This window comes from Mytilus edulis, chromosome 4 (genome assembly GCF_963676685.1).
Source record: "Mytilus edulis chromosome 4, xbMytEdul2.2, whole genome shotgun sequence".
Lineage (NCBI taxonomy): Eukaryota > Metazoa > Mollusca > Bivalvia > Mytilida > Mytilidae > Mytilus > Mytilus edulis.
This window is the reverse complement of record NC_092347.1, coordinates 92,166,863-92,191,950: the sequence shown is the minus strand read 5'-3', so window position 1 is coordinate 92,191,950 and position 25,088 is coordinate 92,166,863. Positions and strand designations below refer to the sequence as shown.

Here is a 25,088-nt window from a genome sequence, read left to right as displayed (position 1 = left end):
AAGGTCAATAGAAAGAGTTATGAATTATAGTCTAGTCGACAGTGAAAAAGAATGTCCATTGTTGAAGATGCAAATAGACCTAAGTGAGCGACACATGCTTTTTAAGCCTCTGGTTATGTTTTACTTCAAGATTTCTGATACAAAACAAATGAAAACCACACTTGATATATTTCATGCATCCGAAGCGCTTTTATGGATTAACTTCATCAGAAATGTTAAATTCGAATATTTAAAAGCCAAGGATGTTAGATAAAACCATAACACTAGAAAAGCTCGATGACCAAAATAGACATAAACAGACATGGTTGTCGTTTGTTTATGTGGTTCAGAAGTGATTTTGTTTCCCTTTTTTAAAATTTTTTTTGGTCGTATATTGGTATCACGGGGTCGTAGGTGTCGTCAGCGTCGTCAGAAGACAGATTGTTTCAGGATATTAACTTTTGAATAAGTAAAAAAGAAATTAATAAAATTTTAACACAATGTTAATAACCACAAAAGGAAGCTTGGGATTGATTAGGGGTCCAAAGGGGCCAAAAACAGCATTTATCTAGTTTCAGGATAAAAAGTTCTGTATTAGTATTTTAATTGTTCTGAAATTGTACCACCATGTTAAATACCATAAGTAGAAGGTTGGGATTTATTTTAAGGGGTTATTGGGCAAGTCTAGGAATTAAGGGCCAAAAAGAGGCCAAAAACAAGCATTTTTCTAGTTTCAGGACAATAACTTGTGTGTAACTGTATGAATTTCTCTGACATTGTACCACAGGGTACCATATAATACAGGGAAGGCTGGGATTCAGATTGGGGTTAATTTTCCTGCGAATGTAGAAATAAGGGGCAAAAAAAAAGGGCCAAAAAGAAGCATTTTTCTAGTTTACAGACAATAACTTGTGTTTAAGTGTATGGATCTCTTTTTTTTACAAGAAGGTTCAATACCACAAAAGAAAAGTTTGGTTTGATTTTGGGGGTTATGGTCCCAATAGTTTAGGAATTAGGGGCCAAAAAGGGGGCCCAAAATATTAATTTTTGTAGTTTTCAAACAATAACTTATGTTCAAGTGAATGAACCTCTCTGAAATTAAACCACAAGTCTCCATACCTTGAAGGGATGGTTAGTATTGACTTTTGGGGGTTATGGGTCAAAAATGTTTCGGAATTGGGGGTAAAAAAGGTTTTTCTGGTCAATGGATAATTAAGACAATTTAAAATCAGTGTAGGGAGGTAAATCTGAAAAATTTAACATACAATGTTGTGTATGTTCGGATTTACCTCCCTTACACTACTTGTATATTATGTATAAAAAAATGTCAGGTTTTGGACTACTTGCAAAAAAAAGGGGGGGGGGTAGTTGTTTTCAAATTTTTTTCTCCAAATTTTTGAAAAGTTAAAAGAAGAAATCTTTAATTGCACAGTATTGTGCAATAGATTTGTAAGATCTTGACATTTGTTTTGTGTCAGAAACTCATATTATGTCAAAAATATTATCGCAAACCAAATTCAGAGCTGGAGCAAGCTTGAATGTTGTGCCCATACTTGCCCCAACTGTTCAGGGTTCAACTTCTGCGGTCGTATAAAGGTGCACCCTGCAGAGCACCTGCTTTTTTTTAAATTTATATAGATAAGACCTTTGGTTTTCCAGTTTGACTGGTTTACACTAGTAATTTGTGAGGCCCTTTATGGCTTGCTGTTCGGTGTGGGCTTAGGCTCCGTGTTGAAGACCGTACATTTACCTATAATGATTTACTTTTATGACTTGGATGGGGAGTTGTCTCATTGGCACTCATATATACCGACATCTTCCTATATCTTCCTGTGTCTTTATTTTCTCTTCATTGTAATCATTAATTTAATTGTATTCAAATCATTGTAATCATTTTGTAATCATTTGTACCAAATTTAACTTGTGATTATTCTGCCTGTAATGGGCGTCTTTAATTGACAATAAAATATATTTGATTTGAATACAGATTTGATTTGATTTATATCTATGAGAATAAAAACAAATCTGACAAATAATCTGATAATCTGATATTTATGTATACGATGGTTCAACACAACAGTCTCTCATATAAAAAGTATCACTCTTAACTTACTTTGGTGATACATTGACATGTATGTTTTATGTTAAAGTTCAGATCTCAAACACTAAGTGTCCTTAATGTAATATTTTGTGTTCAGGTATCATCTGAACATAAATCAATTAAAAAAGAAAAGTAGGGATCGAAATAAAATAGAATGGAGCTAGTGCCCATATTCGCTACAAAATTCTAACATTTCAGTATGCGAGAAGTACCAGGATGCCCGGGTCATCCACCATATATTGTATATTTTATCTTATTGTAATAAAAAAAAATAGGATGTTGATATCGGTATTACATGGTCCATCTTTGTGCTTCTCTCTGACTCTCAACAAAAGAGCGACTTCTTTGAGAGTAGAAACTAAACCTTTCCACTTTAGGGAGATAGCTGGTTGCATTATACATATGAGGCATGCCTACATATGATGGCATAAGGCATCGCTGTTGATGTTGAGACAGGCCGGCATCGACTGACACCTATTATGAAGACATTCCTATTTTGGCGAGCCATCTTGTTCAAGCTTATATAGCAGTACCACAGGCACTTGTCTCAGAAAAAAATTTCCTAATACAAAGGTATATAGGAAAAAAAATTTCTGAGACAAGTGCCTGTGAGCAGTACGCGCAGATGCTATGTCAACGTAACTTTCTTAGTTATAATAGCCAAATATCGAATTGTCCGAAGGTACCGGTATGTCCAATTCTTATGTTGTTTAAGAACAAATGTTTCTATTATTTCTAAAGTTATATAATAAATGTTGACCTGCTTGTGATGTTTATTTCATTCATATCTCATAAGAGATTTTTTTTTCTATAAACAAATAGTTAATTATTCATTTGCAGTTATCTTGTAATGATAAAGATAATGTCTTAGAAGATTATTTGTCACATATGGATTGCCATTAAACATCTACAACAATGTATCTACATGTATTGCTATTGATCCCTCTGAAAGACTAAGTGAAGTAATAGTTTCCGATCTAGTTTGTTATAAAGTTTTGTCAAATAGTTTTCACAATGTATGTGCAAACTGCATTTGAACAGTTGGATTCCTTTTATACATATCTGTAAAACTGAGTACTATTAACTATTTTTTTTTAAAATGTGATATTTACGTCATTCTATACATTTTTACTTGAATGTATAGCTAGCTATTATTAGGACTATTGATTTGCTATATCTCAGAAAGTTGAAAAGTTACATGCAAGTTTAAGTTTTTCGATAACCATATTCATTTCGATATGTTATCGTTGCATACAAAATTTCATCAAAGTTTCAGATATATCTACATAAAGTAAAGGTGAAAATTTCATTTATTATTTTGGCATTGCGCTCATGATCAACGTTCAAAGAATTGGTTTGGGAAATTACAAATCTGTTTATACCCTTTTTACTTAGAAAGTTGCCCTGTGGAACTTCTGTTAGGCGGAACAAATATACCTTGACAACATCGATAACATATGAAAAAAGAGAAAAGAGGCACAAGTCAATCTTTGGTTTTGATTAAGACTGCCATTGCCTAGAGAACTCAATTGAGTTATCTTTGCACAAATTATATGGATGTAAGATGTCTGGCAATGGCAATCTGAGCCATTGACAACCAGGACAATACAGTGTTAATGTGTTAACCTTTATTACATTTAAACACATCATTTAAGTGGTAAACATACACGGGTTAAAGGGTTGCGTAAACTGGGTACAATGCCTCACATTTAATAACAATTAAAGATACCATCTGAAACCCAACAATGGAATAAGTATCAAATTATTAACCGTAACTTTGTTTAACTGATAGTCACTAATTGATAAGTTCAATGTTTGGCGTTTGAAAATTTTGACAAATGTTCAGTTGTTTCAGTTCCAAGGTAAGAAATTTACTTAACAGTCCAAAAAAAAATTAACACTGGCTTAATTTGGACATCTTTCTTGATCAAAACTACTTTTTTGTGAGATATTCCGGTATAAACAAGTCAAACTTTTAGATTATCCGATTTGGCTACTTATGCACGCACTATATTGTTTACATTGAAGGATACAGTGCAATTCAGCAATATATCAGAATAGATAATTATACTACATGTATGTAGAAATATTGTCATGTGCCAGCTCCCAGGACCTCTCACAAAGATTTCGGTGACTGACTATAGCGTCTTCATACAGATCTATATATAGTTGTGCGCTTAGTGATCATTTAGATTGCAGTTATAAACAGTATATTCCGAATACGTTGTTACTAAATTGCCTTTAAATTGTATCATTGAATACAGCAAAAATGAGAGAGCTTAGAACTTCCCAGTATTTGAGAGAGAATAAAATCCAGGTCTCAAGGAGTAGATGTATTAGTGTTTAAGTAACTACAAGCCGAAGTTCGCTATAACAGTATTGGCGCGAAGACATGGGTATATCCGATTGTCTCTTTTCACTGTTTTCCTTTTTCTCTCGTTGTACATGGTTGTGTCTTGTATAGCTTTACGTTGATCCATCAGTCACCTGCTAATCTTTTCGCTCTTGCTGTCTATAGATATATAGCTAACGACACAGACACTATTTCTACTGTTAAAACGACACACGAGAAACAGAAAATTTCTGCAAATCTTTGACACCATTAAACATTTATAAGAAATTGAAAATATGCATACCCGAATCACGATTTTCTGAAATATCTATGTTTATGATATTTACAGGCAATAGAAGTTACAGATTCACTATCAAGTCGTGTTACATTAGGGAACAATCCTATCTACATAGAAAGTGTAACAGATGAAAGCGTAGATGATGTAACATCACTGTTGTCCGAATGTCTGTTTAAGAGGAAATATAAAAGGTAAGCATTTTCGAATAGAATGATTATTTTTTATACACAAAACGTTGATATATATATATATATACTTTTTAAAGCTTGTTTTTATCCGACACAGACGCTTGGAGCACGGACTCCTTTATGCCATGGGTGTTACATACATTATCAATATGATTTAATTATTTCAGCTCATATTATTTTATTTAATGTGTTTTTCGGTTGTTCCTATTACTAATACAATGTAAAATCTTACATTTTTAGCAAACCTATTCTGATTAGGGATGACATAAACATGATTATAATAAATATCAACAATAAATCCTCTAACTTGCATTTTTTTCTTTCATATCCTTTTTTTATTCAAGCGTCTCTGAAAAGTCTTTTGTGTCAGTCTGTAGACGTTTTATTTTGTTAAGTAAATTGAAGATATTGGAAAAGCAGTTATAGTCGTCATGTTTTAGCGTAAACGCAATTATTGTTGGTTCCACCGGATTCGGATACAAAACAAAACGCCCTAATCGATCTATTCAATATAAAGCTTTTACAGCTCGTCTGACTTACAAAATGTTAGTCCTAGTATATCTATGGTGAGTTGATTTGACACCAAAACAGTTTCATCCTTTTAAACTTCAACTGAAGAGAATGGATACAAGTGTTGTTACATTGTTCACGGATTCAGAAGCCTTTCAAGTTTATCAACGTTCATCTTTTACAATATCGAAATAATAAAACAATTGTTGAACATGTTCAATAGTATTGTTAAATGACAGTATATACACAGAAATGCTATTATGCTACTGCATATTTGTTCTTATACAATTTTTGATATTTCCCTATTTTAATTGATTTTTAGTCACTGATTCTGTAGCAATTTTGGAACCTCTAAATTTAGATATTTATATAGTATTGAATTTTAGATTGATCTGGTTCCATACAATATCTTGTTATTTTCCTGAAAGAAAGTTTTTTTTTCAATTTTATTACTCAACATCTGTTTACATTTTCATCGTACTGTTGTAGAAAATCGATTTATACGGCGGAATATATACAAATACTAAGTATCTATCTTCATCAATACCCTCAGTCAATATACTTCTTTATACAAAGGCTATATTTGTATAATATAATATTGGGGGCAGTTAAAATATGCTGATTCTCCATTCTCATTTTCATACAAATAGAGGGTCCTAATTTGTTAAATAAATTGGACATATTGAAAAAGCAATTGTTTTTGGTGCCACTGGATTCGGATACAAATCAAAACGCCCATATCGACTGTTATTGTCAATTTCTGCTAGGCTGGTTTTTTTCACTTTTTTCACTTTCGGACAGGGAAGACTTTTGAAGACTTTGATTATATAAAGAACACAGTACTTAGAATTTGCACATTCTTGTCGTATTATCTGTGGAAAAAAACATTATCAATTAAGAACATATTTGCGGAAGAATCATTCCATCAAATGGTTATTTGGATTAAAGATATGTATAAAAAAAGTAAAAACACAAAAATACTGAACTCCGAGGAAAATTCAAAAAGGAAAATCAAAAATCAAAAGGCAAAATCAAAAGTCCAAACACATCAAACGAATGGATAACAACTGTCATATTCCACAATAAAATAATACAACTTAACAGAAAGTGAAAAGCCAAATAAAATCATTACCACACAAGATATATATAGTACCTTAAGGTTATACTAGGTAAACTGAAATTATCAACTATTATGATTACTTTTTTTTTTATCAATTTTGTTCAGTTTTGCCATATGTAAGAAATTCTACTGTATAGTACATTGTACGTACAGCATATGACAGACTGACAGCAAAATTTATGTTACATAAGAATGAGAACGAATCAGAACAAGACCCATGCGTAGAGCTCGCTTATCTAACCATTTAGACACATTACAAACTCATATTGTTCGGAAGTTTAAATTTTATTTATGTTTGGTCTACATTCTATAGAAAACCGACTTAATTTATAATTCTAAGGTGTCGTTTAAATGTTCTATATCGTAAAATTGTCATTCGTTTAAAAAGAAAGCTCGATAGCATATGAAATGAATTGCATTTACAACTTTTGTATATGAATTAAGTCATTTGTGAAATACATGCGCAAACAAACAACAAAATCGATCAACATTTTAAATCAAACATTTTTTGGCCAGCAACGGTTGAGTGACAGGTGGATTATTTCTATGCTGGAAACTTCATATAAAATACCAATGAATTAAATTATAGGATTTATATGTTGTACCCCAAGGTAAATCTTATAAGTATACTTATATACAATAGTTAAAATTGAAAATAAATATACTATAACTTAACGGATCGTAGTTTAGTCGAACCACTTTGGTAAGTTCAGAATGTTTGCAAGAATATTGAATTGAAGGAAATTTGGGTCATGTAAGAGTTTTTCTTATTTAATAATGCACACGTATGCAGATATTTGGAAAATAAATTTTACATGGATGTTATTCTGTACATCGTGTTCACAAACACGTTAACGTGGAAACATTATAACTTGAGGGATACTATATGTATGTTTTTTAAGTTTTTAATCTAAATAAAATCTTGCATATTTACTTCAGTAATCGGAACAATAATACTATATACTAATTGAATTTCAAAAGCTAGAATGAACAATTAACATTGCTAATGGTGGAAATAATGCCAACTTTTCTGGTTCTCGAAATTCGCATTTAAAAATAGTTGGAAAGGCAATAAAAGCCTTATATACATTGTTTTATATTGAAAGATTTTTTATATGTACATGTATTGAATTTAATCCGTGCTTATATGGATTAAAGTAAGCTAGTTGTTTCGTAGGAGTCCTCCAAATATTTATGTTGCCAGGAAATTGAAACATTACTAATGAAAAGTGACAGTAAAACACAAGTAAATTACAATATTATTTACTAACAAATCAATGCAGTTCTGACGGATATTTAATATCTTTGAAAGTTTTTATCAGCTCATCTGACTGAAAATTATATTGAAAATTGTTGAACCTTCATAATCATGCCAAAGAATTAGGGGGAAATCAATATAAGCAATCGATAAGAAACAAACATGTAAAGCGCATTTACAAAATTATAAGTTCAATACTCTTCGTAGTTCTTTATCCGATTAATTGATTATGATAAAACAAGTTGAAGGATCTACAGCTTTTCTATACAAATCTGTAATCTCGACATGTAACTTTGGAAAATCTGTCGTCTCGTCAGCATAATTGAAACATATTCTCTCTGTGATTAAACGAAGGTAGTTATAATTTTATTGTTCCCTAAAAACAAGAACAAACAAAGTACGTGTACTTTACAAAGTTATTCTTTACTTTCAATAAGTAATTAGAATGACTGTAATAAGTCGAGGGTTTTTTATTCATCATTTTTTGTGGAGATTTAAAGCAAGATTCTAACTTAAAACTTGAGCAAAGATTTGCTAACATCTTCTTAAAACGAAAGAAGAGAAGAGACATATTTTCCATATCATATGGCCAAAGATAATTAATTCAACAGTATAACCATTCCAACTGTATTCGAAAGGTGAATTTCTCTTTCATAAAGGGACTGCGGAAAGTATTTCAGGCGTTATCTCTATTAGATCTTTATTTCAGAACATCTACAATGTCATCTCAGCGATCGTCAGTGCGTCCCCCGAAGCCTAAAATGCCATGGGGAACAATTCTGAAGCCAGAATTTGGAATGGGACATCAGAAAATGACAGATTATGAAATAGAACAAACTGTTGATAGACTTTATAAAATAAAAGAATACAAAGAAAGATACTATGAACGAACAGGAAAAAAGATGTCTGATGATGAAATATCAGAAATGGTTCGTATAAACAGAGACATATAATACATTATGTATTATATGTCTCTGGTATAAAGCACTTTTTAAAATCTTTTTGGTTCATTTAGATTGCTAAAGAAAATATTTCCATACGAGGTGCAGATTTTGTATAAAAGATATTGTATTTAAGGGTATCCAAATATTGTATTTAAGGATATCCAAATATTTTATTTCAGGATATATCCTAAAACATTTCAGGACCTCCATCCTACGATTCAGAATATCCATAATTCTTTGAGGACCACCTGCCATATTTCAGGACCTCCACCGTTTGATATTATGATATCTTTAAATCAACTTCAGATATTAATATCTAAAATCAATTTCAGGATATCCTTACTGAATCGAATTATGGAGGTCCTGAAATGTTTCAAAATCTCCATAAATACCATATTGTTTACTAAATGCGGGCCTCATAGTTTCAAGCAACTGGTTTTGTTTTTACCGTGAACACTATGAAACTTTCTCTACTTCAACTATGGTTCGTATAGTTTTAAGATCTTTTAACCTATATAGCATATGTATCTTGTATGCTTTTTAAAATGTGTATAATTAATATTCATATGCACGAAATACATTAGCACTAGTTTATGCATTGTTAATTGTTTTTTTTTCTGTAATATTTGTAACTTGAACACCTTACGTCTAAGTGTGTTTAAAATATGAGAATTTAGGTCCAATCGGGAAATATGAATTTTACAGCTTATGATTATGTCTGTTGAAGGTGTTTAAAATACTTAATTTATATAATTATTTAATTGATAATAGTGTTTGTTTTCAAGACTTCTATACACGGAACAAATATTTGATTCAGATATAAGCCTCCCCTGAACATTGGTTGATTTATAAAATTGTTTTTTGCCTGAACACAGTAGCAAATATTTCAAGCATATTCAGGACGAGAGCAATAATTCCATGAGTAAATATCTACAAAGCAGAGGCATATTTTATAGCACGTCTCTGAGAAATTTAGCTGGGGGGAAGTAAATTTAATAACCAACAGAAAAGAGAATACGTTGAATTATGGCAGAAAATTTTTCTTCTGAAAAGGCTACGGACCATTCCCATGGTTGTTTCTACGGGTTTTAAAAAAAGCAGAGAGCATTGCACTCTCCCTACTAGACTAGAGATATCATGTATACTGTATGGACCAATTTATAATAGCCAATAAGGACTGGACGTGGCTGCGAATTTATTCATCTTGCAAAACTCAAAATTGGATTTACTAAAGGACATGAGAATTATGGTAGCCGTACATATTTCTTTGTCCTAGTCAACTTTTGGGTTCTTACAAAAATTCCTAAGTAGTTATAAATGCGGTTCATATTTGAATGAACATCAGGTAACCATATTATTTATTGCAACATCCTCTTCTTTAATAAATAACTGAGTCCACATTTTTCATGTGAGTGTAATTTTAGAACAAGGCTCTGTGTGGAAGACCGTACTTTGACCTATAATTGGTTTACTTTTACCAGAGACATATAATACAATTGTAATCCATTCTTGTCTTTTTCAGTTAGGAAGAATGACGAAAGTAAACAAAGAGAAAATAGTTGACAGTGACCGACGTGTTCATTCATCGATATATAAAGATATGGGAATTGTTTCCTCATATGCTTGGAAAGGATATAATTGATAACAGAGAGATTTAGGATTCAACGATCATGTTCTTCCCATATAAATTGAAATTCATCAACTGAAAGGACAGAAAAAAGATTCAATGCAAATGACATTATATAAGTGGAACATTTTTATTTGATTTGATCAATTTATGATTGATTAAATAAATACTTCAAAAATGTACACATTAAAATTTAAAGTAATCACAGAATCTAATAAAAATGTTACATCAGCTTTTATCAATATTTGCTGATCTGCTTTTCTATCCAATAAGTACAGAATAATATTTATTTTCTCCATAGGTGTGAAAATTGGAAATAAAGTGCTGTATTGCAAAAGTATCACATTTTACTGATTAATATTCAGTAATGGTAATTAATACTTTTATAATAAATAATACACAATGTTTGTTACACCAACAAATAACAGGCCCGTAGCCAGGAATTTCCAAGGGGGGGTTCGTTGGACTCGTGAACAGTCACAATTTGAACAAAACGTTGACTTTAACAGTGCTTATCAAATTTCAAGGGGGGGGGGGGGGGGGGGGGGGGGGGTTCGTCCGAACCCCCTGAACCCCCCTGGCTATGGGTATGAATAATAGTAATATACTTATTACTTGTGTTGCTATTAGTCATGGTGTTTGTAATTTGGAGATTTTTTCTTTTTTCAATTTCAACAATATTCTCTACAGTATTTTAAAATAGCACTAATGTGGAAAACAACCTATATATCTTAAATAATTCATTTACAATGAATTCAGTTATAAGACTACATGTATAGGGAAGGGTTGGGATTTCCTAAAATATGTTTAACCATGCCACATTTTTTAACCTGTCCAAGGCCAAGAAGCTCTTGCTATGCTAGTCTTGTGTGCTTATACAATTGTTAGTTCATTTGTATCTTCGGGAGTTTAATGTGTTGTCTATTTCACTGAACTAAGATACATTATGTAATGGGGCTAGCTGATGCCTGCCTCTGGTTGTGGGATTTTATCATAAATAAGAAAAGACCCATTGGTGGCCTTGGGTTGTTTTCTGTTCTCTTTGAGGCATTCACCACTCCATGTTATAAGACCTATTTAGACAGCAACATGATATAACAAATATAATACCATTGTATCATGGTGTTATTATACACATGATCAGGTCCTGGAGGAGAACACTATATACATATGACAAAAGAAGAAAATAAATGGGGAATGTGTCCATTTGACTCAGATGCTGCCCTCGCTTCCATACAACATTATAAAGGGACATAACTGAAGAACAGTAAAATTGATACTTTCTTAATTCAAACTTAATTTCTGTGTCATTTGGTCGCTTGTGGAGAGGGTTGTCTCGTTGGCAATCATACCACATCTTTTTTATATTGATGTGTATTGTGGAAATAAACATTGTGTATAAGATTCATAAAGTTTAGTTTAGGCAAACTAAAGTTAAAGGAAACAAACAATTCCGTAATTTTTCCATTTGTAAAGGGGCATAACTCTAGATTTGTAAAAGTGAAACCACCAAAATTCATATATGATCTGTGTTTTGTATTAATAAGCATTGTGTTTAAGTTTCATAAAATTTGGTTGAGGAAAACTAAAGAAATAGAAAGGGAAACCAATTTGGGTATGTACAGGTGTCTCCTGGTCTATTGGTGCTAAATACATGTACAAGTTTTAATACATAGAACTTTTCCAAGTCCCGTCCATAATGTTGCCTTGTTGGTGGGTCACCCCTGGATCCACATCCAAAATTGTCTGTAATAAAGTGAGTTATATTTAATAAGTTTCTTGCAGCATTGTTGATACATATGGCCAAGTTAAGATAATTTACATTGACATTGTAATGATGCATAGAAAAGACCCATGGATAAAATTATAGTATTAAAAGACTATTACAAATCCATTAGTAAATTTTAACTAGGCTTTTAGAGCCAAGCCAGCTGAAAAAGTGTACTTTGCAACTTATTTTGTAACGAAAAAATTAGTTTACCAATCCCTATTACTATAAAATTATCAAAGAAAAAATATAAGGTGTATATCCTTGAAAGAAGGTTTATTGCTGTTCTTCATTTAAAAAGCTTTTGATGATTCTTCAATAATGAACAGAAGTAGTAAATACCTTTACTAGTCATCTAGTTGTCTTCTATTAACCAGGGTACACATGCTAAAATGTCTTGCCTGCTTAACTGATTATGACTGAATCTTGCCTTGAGGGCTTAAGATGCAGAGATTTCACTTTGATTCTCTGATATATTTGGCCATATTGAACAAAGTTGCCAAAGAAAAATATCATTAAAGCTCACAAGTGGATAAAATGATGAAATATCAATTGTATTATACACTATATAGTATAAGGGTTTCTGTAAATTGGACCTAATAGAAAAGTATATACATACAAGTCGACATTTTTTAATCTATGAAAATTCATATTTGTGGCGGGGATTCAGAAAACATTTTTAACCTGTCTCATTCTGTATGTTCCTGTCCCAAGTGAAGCGAGCCTGCAATTCAGTGGTTTCAGTTTTTCGCTGTAGATCTATATCATGTTTTTGTTTATAATTTTGTTCATAAATCAGGTTATTAATTTTCTCATTTGAAACGTTGAAGATCTATTATTTCTAGGTCTTTCATGGCTTACTACAAGTATGGGTTTTGCTCATTTTTGAAGGTTGTTCATGCAGTGACCCAGAGTGTTAACCTATATCTATTTGGTCTCTTGTGGAGAGTTGTCTAATTTTTGTCACACTACATCTTACTTTTACATTCAACCATGTACCTGTCAGAGTTGAAACGTATCAGAAAGATCAGACCGACCCACAAATCAGAAAAAAATAAAAATGCATCTTGGCAAATACAAATTAGAATAAAGGGAAACAACTCTACTGATGTGGTCACTACTTATGTCAGCAATACGCTTCAATGTTGGTAAATAATTACAGCTATTTTAAGATCAAACGGCTCATAAGTTTGGAGGCAATAAAACAGAATATTCTTGAAAAGTTTGTGAAGGAGATGAGATGAATAACATCATGTGATAATAATGTTTAATACAGTCATGGAAAAGTGCATGAATAATTGAATAAACATAAATCAACGCAAGTTGTAAATGTATATAAAAAAACATAAACTATCACATTGCTTCTCCTTGATGTACAACATCTTTCCAATTAGCAGATGAGTTTTAGAATCATGATTGACTTTGTGGACAACTACAGTACTATAGTTTAATTATTGCAGCATCATAACGATTTCAGATAAATGTCAATATCATTTTTCACTTGGGTATATATTTCTTCTTTGCTCATGCCTTCTTTAATAAAATCTGAAATAGATACATGTATGACAATATTTTTAGTAATAATGATATAGTGCTTTAATTTACATTTTTAGTGCAATGTTTCAGATTTGGGTTTCAAAAATTTACCTTTTGATCTTAATCAAATATATGAAAATTAGCCTATATTTTGAAATCAAAGTTACAAGCACATATAGGACAGTACAGAATAAATAGATTTATTATATTTAAGGGGAGAGTACTATAATGTGCTCTAGCATTTTAAATCTGCCTTACCTCACCTTTTGACACTTTGGATGCAAAAACAGACCTCAAGAGCCTGAATCACTCACCTCTTAATATTGGGTTAAATCTTTCATCAATGATTATTTTTGCTTTTCAATATATATTAATGAGTGGCTTAAAAATGCCATTTAAATGTTCATTGTAGCTGTCATATTTTCTTCAAAAACAAATAAATGCATTTTAACCATATGTTCCATTTTAGCCATAGTGTCTATGTTTCTTGACGTACAAGGAATTAAATACAAAATTTATACTAGATTCATTTGAAAAGATTTTTAAAGTTAAAAAACAAATAACTTGTGTAAAATTTCTTTAAAGGTCAATAACTCCTTAAGGGGTCAATTGACAATTTTGGACATATTAACTTTTTTGTAGATCTTACTTTGCGGAACATAATTGCTGTTTACAGTTTATATCTATCTATAATAATATTCAAGATAATAACAAACAAGAATGTGTCCCCAGTATACAGATGCCCCATACACACTATCATTTTCTATGTTCAGTGGACCGTAAAAATGGGGGGGAATATCTAATTTGGCATTAAAATTTGAAAGATCATATCATAGGGAACATGTGTACAATGTTTCAAGTTGATTGGACTTCAACTTCATCAAAAACTACCTCGACCAAAAACTTTAACCTGAAGCGGGACAGACGGATGGAAGAACAGACGGAGGGACGGACGAACGAACAGACGGATGCACAGACCAGAAAACATAATGCCCATAAATGGGACATAAAAACTGCAAAATTTCCTTAAAACTACCAATTTTGTGGCAGTAACCCAACAATTTTTTGTTTGATTCGTCTGAAAATTTCAAGGCTGATACATCATAACCATTGAAACAATTTAACCCCATGTCAGATTTGCTCTAAATGCTTTAGTTTCAGAGATATAAGCCAAAAACTGCATTTGACCCCTATGTTATACTTTTAACCTTGGCAGCCATGTTTGTCTATGGATCAAAACTTCGGATACAATTTACAAACTAGATACCCTAAGGAACATTGATTTAAAGTTTGAAGGTATTTGGCCCAGTAGTTTTAGAGGAGAAGATTTGCTCTAAAAGCTTTAGCTTTTAAGATATAAGCCAAAAACTGTATTTGACCACTATGTTCTATTTTTAGCCATGGCAGCCATGTTTGTTGAGGGATCAAAACTTCGGATACAATTTATAAACAAGATACGCCTAAGGAACATTTAGTTAAAGTTTGAAGGTATTTGCCCCAGTAGTTTCAGAGGAGAACATTTTTTAAATAGTTTAAAACAATGACAAAAAGATGACAATGATGGACGACAGATGCCAAGTGATTGCATAAGCTCACATGGGGCCCTTTGGGCCCAGGTGAGCTAAAAAAGGTAAAAATATTTCTATGGTAAAAGGAGCATAATTTAGAATTCAAGATTAACTAAACAAATCCTTCACATTATGATCAAGTATTCTAAATAGGTTATAGTGAATAAAAAAAAAATTATTCTGAACAGATGGACAGACAGGCTGATTCCTATTTACTTTGTAAATATTTGTATTAAACTCACTTATATCAACTCTTTCAGTTATTTCACTGTAAGTCTGTTTATAATGAGGCCAAACAACTTTGTCAAAATATCCTGGAACATCGGGAGGATCATAATCTCTTGTTCTGCAATAAAGAACTAAAAAGTGATTATGCTCAATTGATGCTTAATTTGACATGATTAAATTTACACAAAGACAAAAACATAAAAGTAAATGGTGTAGGTCCACAGGAAAGGAAAACTAACAGGTAGTATAGAAGAGCTTTAAGTTTTGATCCCATGAAGTGTGGCAATAACTAATTTTTATTCTAATGCAACAACGTTTGTAACGTTCATTTTGATTGGATAACGTCACTTTCTTACATGGCATCAATTGACAATTGATGCTAAAGGACATACGTGTAAGCGCAGACGGCATATGACAGATTTTAAATACATGTTTTAACGTTGTTTTCTGTCAGTTTCATTAGAATGGAGATAACAATATTGTATTTTAAGCTCCGACGGCATCAATTTGGGATTTGATGGTCGCAAATACCCGTTTACTGTCTCCGCTAACGCGTCGCCAGTAAACTAAATTTGCGACCATCAAATCCCCAATTGATGCCGTCGGAGCTTAAAATATAATACAGATATCTCCTAAATGGAAAGTTTATTTCTTTCTTTAAATGGCCCTCTGATGAGAACAAAGTAATATATCAAAATTTAGGTTCCAAAAGGCTCTGTAATATCAGTCAAAATATGACATAATTTGTCCAATATTATTGACCTAACATCCATAGCTCTGATGAACAAATCAAATCCTAAAATTAAACCTTGACCAATAGAAAAAAATAAACTCATCACAGTAAATAAGTCAAGCCATATGACAGACAAACATAGATCATTTAAAAATTTGCATTAACTTGAACACTTGAATTTTAAAATGTGATCAGGATAATAAGAAATAAAATGTAATATGGGAGACAACTCTCCACAAGCTTAAGAGACCATATGACATACAAGTTAACAACTATATGACTTTCAAACAATAAGCAAAACCTAAACTGCATAGTCGGTTATAAAAGGCCCAAATGACAAATGAAAAACAATTCAAATGAGAAAACTAAGTGTCTGATTTAAGAACAAAACTATCAACAATGATCAAATATGATATATACAGCCACCAACAGCAAGTACTAAATTTCAGGCTCCTGACTGGTTATAAGCATTCATTGTGTATAAGTTTCATAATAATTCATTGAGGCAAACGAAGTTAAAGAACCAGCAATTTTTCCATTTGTAAAGGGACATAACTCTAGATTGGTAACAAGTGAAGCTATTCAAATTTAAACTTGATCTGTGTTTTGAGGAAAAAAGCAATGTGTATAGGTTTCATAACATTTGGTTGAAGCACATTTAAGTTAGAAATGGAAACCAATTTTGAGACATACAGACGGACACAGGCAAAACTTATGCCCCCTCCAATACGACGGGGGCATAAAAAACATATTTTTATTCAAGCTAGTACTATATCTGCCAGCAATGTAAAATCTCCTTTTATGCATTGAAAACAGTACAATATTGTGTACAAAGCTATCATTTTACTTTTACATTACAATCCTGCTTTAAATACAAAAATACTACTTACAATCTTCTTTGTTGACATGTTTCTTTTGATGTAACAAGAAAATATCTTTTATCAAACAATTCATTTAATGGACTAAAATAAAAGAAATATAAAAATAATTAACCTTATTACATTTGTGGTAGACCAAATTCATAACACAATATGATAGTCCATATATAATCCCTTTGATTTACTAACATTTTTTTAAAATCAGTCCGGACATGATACTCAATAATATTAGGAAATGAAATGTAACAATGCAGCAATGTCATCATTTATCTGTGTCAATTTATCAATGAAAAATGTTATGTCATTCATACAAATGTAAGACAATCTAAAATTCAATCTAATTAAAATTAAATCTTTAATTGCTAATTTGCTACCGTTCTGATATGTCACTCAAGGCCTTGATGCGTGACATATCAGAACGGGAGCAATTAAAGGATATAATTTTAATTAGATGATCTAAAATTACAATTATTTGGGAAAAAACTGTGCTTTACCATCAATGTTGTCAGTTTATCAATCTTAACTTCATCAAATATATTATATATTTACCCATAATTAAATATAGTGAAACCTTCTACCAGTAAAATAGAAGGTTTATCTTGAACTTCTTCCATAAAGATTTCTTTTATTTTTTTTACATCTCTGACCATAGAATCCATGTCTAATGAAGAAAACACTACAATCAAAGAAACATGCATTCAATTTATCTTACAATTAGTTACATGTATGTCAGTGATTACTATTACCTGATGATCAAAGTAATTATTAGGGATTTATTTTATGTAAAAGATTCTGATGATGGAAGTGTTTAACAACCCTTGACTGGCTTTACAGCCCTTGCACAGTCGGTCATTCTGAGATGACTATTCTCAAAAGCAATAGTTTTTCAGAATTTTTTACAAGACTTACAAAAATGAATATTTTGAGGTAGAATTACCGGGTATACTGAGGTTGAATGAACTATAGAAAAAATAAAATGCGATTTTGTAAGTTACTAACATTATTTACAAGGATGCCATTTAAAGTTTTTCTTTGCTTTCATTGTGTTTAAATCTCTTACAAGATAAAGAAGTATTTATCTATACTCTATCATCTCTGGTTAGTTAGTACACTGTGATCATAGGAAACTTTAGATGGATATTTTGTGTTATTTGGCAGCTCTTTCATTGTTACATACTTCCAGTCTCCTCTTATTCACAAGTGCAAGCTTTTAACTGTGGTATCAATTATGAATACATATTAAATTACTTACCTTCCCAATTATGGTGCTGGACTTCTGGTATCCAAGTTAAACGGTCATCACCTGGAGGCTGAAAAACATACAAACTGACCATAAGGCAGTACAGATTTAAAGGTTTGTTTTATTAGTCATTTTGGTCCTCTAAATATTTTAACACCTTTCCAGTATATATCATATCATCTTTCTGTTAAATAGTCTTTCTGGCAGTATATACTTTGTTTGGTAGCTTTTCCTGCAATTTGCATGTATTTGCTAATAATTGCCATCATCTCTAGACCATAATGCAAATTATATTTTGAAGAATTGTTTTCTTATATTTAGAAAGTCATGTCTAAGAAAATATCACCAGGTTGAAATACCAACCCCACAGTCAATATGTCTTTCTTTGAAAGTCCCTCATACTCCATCTACAGAAAATACTAACATATATTTATGTATAACTAGGAACAGTGCTATTACAATCAAATGATACCCTTGCTAAATATCAGTGGATAATTAGTGAAGGATGTGATACACATCACAAGGTACATAGCATGTACACAAGAAGCTTGTTTCAAAATTTTAAAACATTGTACCTCTAATTTGTAGTTTCTGGGAAAACTATGACAACTATTTCAAAGGAGATGAATGGACAGCAGCTGCCAAAAGAAAGGAAGGATGGTTGGATATGTAAACCAGTATACCTACTCTCCTTTGGATTAGGGGTACAATAAATATATGTTTTATTCTCATGTTAGTACTATGATTCTTACATGGAAATAGTCGTCTTGACATATATGAGCTGAACCTGGCAGTGATTTCTTTAAACATGATGTTAATGAAGTCTTTCCACTGTTAGATGGTCTGAAACATATAATTTCCACTGTTAGATGGTCTGAAACATACATCTACATGAATAGAAGATTTCAAAGGAAAAAGAAATTTACATTCAAGGAAAACTCATAATAAAAATATTTAAAAAGCTATACAGATTTATTGAGTATTTACATAAATCTAATGAAATCTGCATGTACATACAATAAGCATATATCTTGTATATTGTTACTCTATTATTCCACAATTTGCTTGATTTTCTGAATGCAGCTAGCCTATAAAATATTAACAGAGAATGGACACTGATCATGCTCGCGCTTACAGTCATAAAACCAAACAATAACAAACATAATATTGTAATCTTAAACCATTTTGAATATTGTTTTAGTAACAGTCTCATAATGAACCCCAAGCCTGAAAGTCCAGGCCAGTGAAAATGTTGTTCTATCAGTAAAATTTGCCTGAAATAGACATAACAACCCACATAAATTCAAATAAATTCTGAGGAAGACATATTTTTAGGCTTGTAAGCCAACACGTTTTATGAAAAAAGTATACAATCTTAATTTGTGTTTTTGACTTACTTCCCTTATTTTTTTACCCCATTTAATACATGTATGTCAATTTTTTTCATACACATCATAAAACTTTTATCAAATCTTGTTCAACTTACCCTGAGATGCCAATAATAAAAACATTGTTCAGCTTAATTCCATTTTTAAGACCTGCAAAAAAAAGTCTAATCTATAAAGTCTTAGGTTAATTAATAATGAGAGATTAAAAGAGAAATACAAAATGTACATTTTACATACTAACATATCATCTGTTCTCAGCATTAAAAACACCAAATGTAATAATTATTTACCCCAAAAGACACTTCTTGCAGTTTACAGATTCTGAAAGGCAAATATAGATATCTTCTTTTAATTGTTATCTACTTCAGGTGCATAGGATTGTCATACATCCACTTTATTAGAACTTTGGTGTAAAGTTGTCTTTAGCTCATTGGTATTCATATTACATCCATTTATCCTTATATCAATGTAACGGCCAGTCCAATTCATGGTGAGATAGCTGGTAGTAACTTTTCTTCCAATAGATTAGATTTTCTGTTCAATGTTATGTTCATTGAAGTCATGAAGGACTTATGATTCGTCAAAATCTCATCCTTGATAGATTTTGTACATGTATGTGGTATTAGTATGGGTGGGTCTTTTCACCACCGAACACCCCAAAAACTACCAACCACTAACAAAAACTGTGATATTATACAATCATGACAATAAAAGGATAAAATAAATTAAATTACAGATATTTAATCAATTTTTAGATTTTTTATGGGCATCATTTTTATGTTAAAGCTGACAATCAATATAATCAATATAATGAAAAAACATCTCCGGATTCATCACTTTCCAGATAACATTGTGTGTGTTATAAAGCTTTATTGCGAACGTTATCCCTATCTTAGTTTTCCATAGATTCACCTGCAAGTTACCTGTCCATTTAAACTTTTGTAAATCCTATTGTCCCATCTAACAAATACAACAGGTATTGTTCTCTGTGTAGTTTATTCACTGGGACCTTTAAATTTCTTCTAGGAGAAATATATCACTCATTGATTAATTTACCTGACCAAAAAATTATCTTCTTTTTTATTGAAATACTTCTAATAACTCACATAAACTGTATGCAATATTGTATTTATTCAATATTATCATTAATATATTTTCAATCTGTTCAATATAAAATCTGGTTTAATACTAAAAAGTTTATTTCAGACACATTTTTTAGTATTTTCCAATGAATTTACATGTTTTTGTTGTTGTTCATTTATAGACTTATGTTTATGAAGACCTTAATTTAAAAATAATAATATTCAATTTTTTATTTATCAAACACACAAAAATATTGAATATTTGATCAGAAATCAACTTTTAATTTTCGAATCAGTATTACAAATGTAATATTGAACACATTAAAAACGAGTTACTCCAGGTATCGAATAAATACAACACCACATGCAGTTTTGTGAGTCCTTACTTAGTATTGGTATAAGTATTTTTTCTTCATTGACAGTTCAATTTTTTACTCAGGTAGATTAATTAATGAGTGATATATTTCTCCTAGAAGAAATTTAAAGGTCTGAGTGAATAAACTACACAGAGAACAATACCTGTTGTATTTGTTAGATGGGACAATAGAACTGCCAAAAGTTTAAATGGACAGGTAACTTGCAGGTGAATCTATGGAAAACTAGGATAGGGTTCGCAATAAATTCAAATATATTCATAATTAGTAATCAGTTCAAGTATCCTCGATCTCTGTTCATCGGTTATATTTTCAAGTTTTTTCTTTTTCTTATTATTGGTACATTGTACAACTATTTTATAGAAGAGAAAGAAGAGGAAAAAATGGAAAAAAATATATTTGAGGTGTCCATGGTGGTCTGTGGAGCTCAAAAAGTGTGGTGTTATAGACTCTCCTTTTCTCTTTTCTGTAGATATGTGGACTCTTACTCTTCGGATTTGTTGAATTAATAACTTAAATGCTATATTCAGTTCACATTTATAACGAAACAAGAATGTGTCCAAAGTACACGGATGCCCCACTCGCACTATCATTTTCTATGTTCAATGGACCGTGAAAATGGGTAAAAAATATAATTAGGCATTAAAATTAAAAAGATCATATCATAGGGAACATTTGTACTGAGTTTCAAGTTGATTGGACTTCAACTTCATCAAAAACTACCTTGACCAAAAACTTTAACCTGAAACTCGCACTTTCATTTTCTATGTTCAATGGACCGTGAAATAGGGGTCAAAAGTTTAATTTGTCTTTAAAATTAGAAAGATCATATCATAAGGAACATATGTACTAAGTTTCAAGTTGATTGGACTTCAGTTTCATCAAAAACTACCTTGACCAAAAACTTTAACCTGAGGCGGGACAGACGGACGAACAAACGGACAGACGGACGGACAGACGCACAGACCAGAAAACATAATGCCCCTCTACTATCGTAGGTGGGGCATAAAAAGACAAAATAATAATGTTTTGGGGAGTTCGGCGGTGTTCGGTAGTTACCATCACTATTACCTGAGTGCTCATATATTTCTAGTTCTTTTAAAAAATACTTCACTTGTAATATTATGATTTACATACAAAGGCAATATATATCATTTGAAGCATTGTCCATACATTGTAGAAACAACAACATTTTAATTGTGAAAAGATGATAGACATTTCATTTTCAAAGCTTTTTTCAATTTTGTCTCTGAAAACATGTACATTAATTATGATGTACATGTTTACAGACTTCCCCAATTTGTCAATTATTTACATAGTTTTTCAACTTGTAAATGGATGAAATTAAACAGACTTTATACACATATCTTGAAATGTTTGTTATGAATGATTTATTATGAATGTTACAAAGTTTTATTCATGAAAATATAAACATTTTGATATATATATATATAAATCATTCGTGTACATCTAAACATGCTAAAAAAACCACCAACTAACAATTTAACAAGTATTCAGAGCTCCAGATAAGAATTCACAAATTGGGGTTTTTACCCACCATTCTTTTACGTAATTGGGTGATAAAGATTTTTAATTGCATTATCAATTTCTGTTCACCCCTCAAGCAAATATCAAATTGGGCTTTTAACCACTAAGCTCCTTTATGTATTGGGTTTTTTCATCAACACAATATTGAATAATCAGGCATGTTATAAGGTGTCATACCACCAATTACTCCCTCAAATTTAGAACGGTGAAAGTAGGCCTACTCGGACAAAAAATAGTGCATTTGATGTCATTGTTCACCTAAACTTACCAACAAATTTGCAGAAATGAAAGTTTTGTTGAAAGAGAAATGTATTAAGACCATTTTGAGCCAAAATTTACCTGTCTATGAGTTTGCATTAAAAATTGAGGATTAATGCGCTCCATAGTATACTAATTTAAGATTTCCAGAAAACCAGGGGTTATTTTTAGTGGTACCTCCTTTCGGAAGCTCTCTTCTTTCTTATATGATTTTGAATGTATGTTGAAAATTGGCATGCAGAAAGGTGACACCTGTACAATTCAGGATACACCTAGTTTCTTTAAGTTTAACTTAAGGTAAAATATTTAGAAAGCTGTGAAAATTGCAAAATTTGGTTGAACAGATAGGGACTTTTAATTGTTGGTATGACACCTATAATCACATTATATCAACCTCAGATGTTTTTCCATTTTAAATATGTGCTAGCTGTTTTATTTAGTTTTTTCACTGACGAGCAATTGTACATTTTATTTATGTCCTGTTTTAAATGTTCTTCCAGTTTTTTTATTTTCTCACAACTTATATAAACTGCAGCTGGTGTCACTATATATATATATATATAGTTGGACAGTAACTAATTACCTTTCTGGATCTCATATGATCACCCTACAGTTTAGTTGGGGTAGGCGTGGGCCGGCTAAGTGTTTAGATTTTCATGTGAAATTTAGGTGCTGTAAGAAAGTTTTGCCAGTACTTTCACCTATTTGCCAGGACCTACTTTTAAAAAAAAAATAATAAGTAGTTCCCAGATTTGAGATATACCTTTCACTTTTTCCAACTGGTTTCGTTTTTGACGTAACCCCGTGTTTATCTTTCTAGCAATGTTCTCGTGAAGGTATGCAAACACGCATGTGCGTTTGATGGATGCTTCATAAAAACACTAGCTGAGTTTTGTTATTATCATAACTTTCCCTAAGTTATCAAAAAGAAGATAAAAACATGCGGACATTTACTTTCGTTTTAAATCAATGTACAGTACGGGTAGAGACTTATTTTTATGGATGTCTTAATCCGTCTAGTCGGATATGAATAATCCGACATTTTTATGGTAGGTAAAAAAAAATGTATGTTAAGATAAGTCCGGAGCAATTCGAAAAACATGACACACGCTAATTGGATAAACGCTGAGAAGAATCGAAAAGTTTTCATATTCACGTGTACCTGTTGAGCAACGGAAAATTCCAACAGGGACCCATTTCAGCTACTTGATGCAGGGCTCTATTTTTAGAACGATAGGACATTTCCAATTATAATTATTATAAAATAGATTTACGCTACGACTGTAATCAGATAAGGGTAATAACGCAAACGATAGCGAGTAAAAGCGTTAAGAACTCATAGTTTTGGCATATAATCGGGTTTTCCTTTGAATTAATTGGGTAATGGGCAATTGCATTGGGTTTTTAATTATTTTTATTGCGTGATCACACAAATATGCAGCTTATCTGGAGTTCTGAGTATTTGAATACAAACTGAACCAGGAGGCAAATGTGTGGCGTGCAAACATGTAGGATTATGTGTTTTTGGAGCGAACAAGACCTGATACCGTCTATAGATCGTCCACTGACAGGTCTGCCTCATGATGATACTATTGCTCTGAATCAATGAAGGGATTAGGATAACTGCTAAACACCCTACTCATACTAAGAATGGGTATGATGTGAAAAAAAATACCCTGACATTTGCTTCTTACTACTGGTAATTTCATCTGTTTCACCAGCTGTATTTTCCACCCATTCAACATCAGTTGTCTCCCCTTCCTTGTCTTGTACGTTTTCTGTCTTCGTGTTCAATCTTTCAAGGAATGCATTCAACAATTGTTTATTTAGATGGTCAGTTTGGGTTATTTTGCGTTCAACTGCACAGTTTTGTGAACTATCATTGTCATTTGAGGCCAAATTCTCATTTAATTCATTCCCATTTTCTATTTTCTTGTTTTCGTCGTCCATGTTGAATTTTCTAGAATAAAATTATATTGAATAAAACGAAACTTACATCAAGATATATATTGTTTATTTATCTAAGATAACACAGATTATACCAGATGAAATTTTAAAATAAGTAGATAATAAATGTTCTCATTTCATACTGACCTTAGAAATAAGCAAAACAAAAATTAAATGTTAAAT

At 31.5% G+C, this 25,088-nt stretch overlaps 2 protein-coding genes across 3 annotated transcripts; one reads left to right on the top strand and one right to left on the bottom strand.

The window, feature by feature from the left end:
* Positions 1 to 3,851: 3,851 nt before the first annotated feature.
* Positions 3,852 to 10,599, top strand: LOC139521054 (uncharacterized). The gene is made up of 4 exons (XM_071314288.1): positions 3,852 to 3,942; positions 4,762 to 4,901; positions 8,496 to 8,715; positions 10,253 to 10,599. Exons 1-4 carry the CDS (start codon positions 3,919 to 3,921, stop codon positions 10,370 to 10,372), a joined length of 504 nt encoding a protein of 167 aa, XP_071170389.1. The 5' UTR covers positions 3,852 to 3,918; the 3' UTR covers positions 10,373 to 10,599.
* A 2,779-nt stretch (positions 10,600 to 13,378) lies between these two features.
* LOC139521053 (nicotinamide riboside kinase 1-like) lies at positions 13,379 to 24,920 on the bottom strand. 2 transcript variants are annotated; one of them, XM_071314286.1, is made up of 8 exons: positions 24,634 to 24,920; positions 19,795 to 19,846; positions 19,061 to 19,151; positions 18,321 to 18,378; positions 17,618 to 17,744; positions 17,081 to 17,152; positions 15,472 to 15,575; positions 13,379 to 13,670 (listed from the first exon to the last, which is right to left on the bottom strand). In XM_071314286.1, the coding sequence occupies exons 1-8, from the start codon at positions 24,701 to 24,703 to the stop codon at positions 13,588 to 13,590; spliced, it is 657 nt and encodes a 218-aa protein (XP_071170387.1). In that variant the 5' UTR covers positions 24,704 to 24,920; the 3' UTR covers positions 13,379 to 13,587. The 2 variants fall into 2 exon arrangements, with proteins under 2 accessions (XP_071170387.1, XP_071170386.1); XM_071314285.1 differs by having other exon boundaries at positions 24,653 to 24,919.
* Positions 24,921 to 25,088: the final 168 nt, after the last annotated feature.

Coding starts and splice junctions, on each gene's coding strand:
- LOC139521054 (XM_071314288.1), top strand. CDS start 3,919: ATGTTCAGTTGTTTCAGTTCCAAG. Junction 4,902..8,495: donor TTTAAGAGGAAATATAAAAG/GTAAGCATTTTC, acceptor TCTTTATTTCAG/AACATCTACAATGTCATCTC. Junction 8,716..10,252: donor ATGATGAAATATCAGAAATG/GTTCGTATAAAC, acceptor TGTCTTTTTCAG/TTAGGAAGAATGACGAAAGT.
- LOC139521053 (XM_071314285.1), bottom strand. CDS start 24,908: ATGGACGACGAAAACAAGAAAATAGAAAATGGGAATGAATTAAATGAG. Junction 19,847..24,652: donor AACAGATGAAATTACCAGTA/GTAAGAAGCAAA, acceptor TTTTTTTTGCAG/GTCTTAAAAATGGAATTAAG. Junction 13,671..15,471: donor AACTGAAAGAGTTGATATAA/GTGAGTTTAATA, acceptor TATCTATTTCAG/ATTTTATTAAAGAAGGCATG.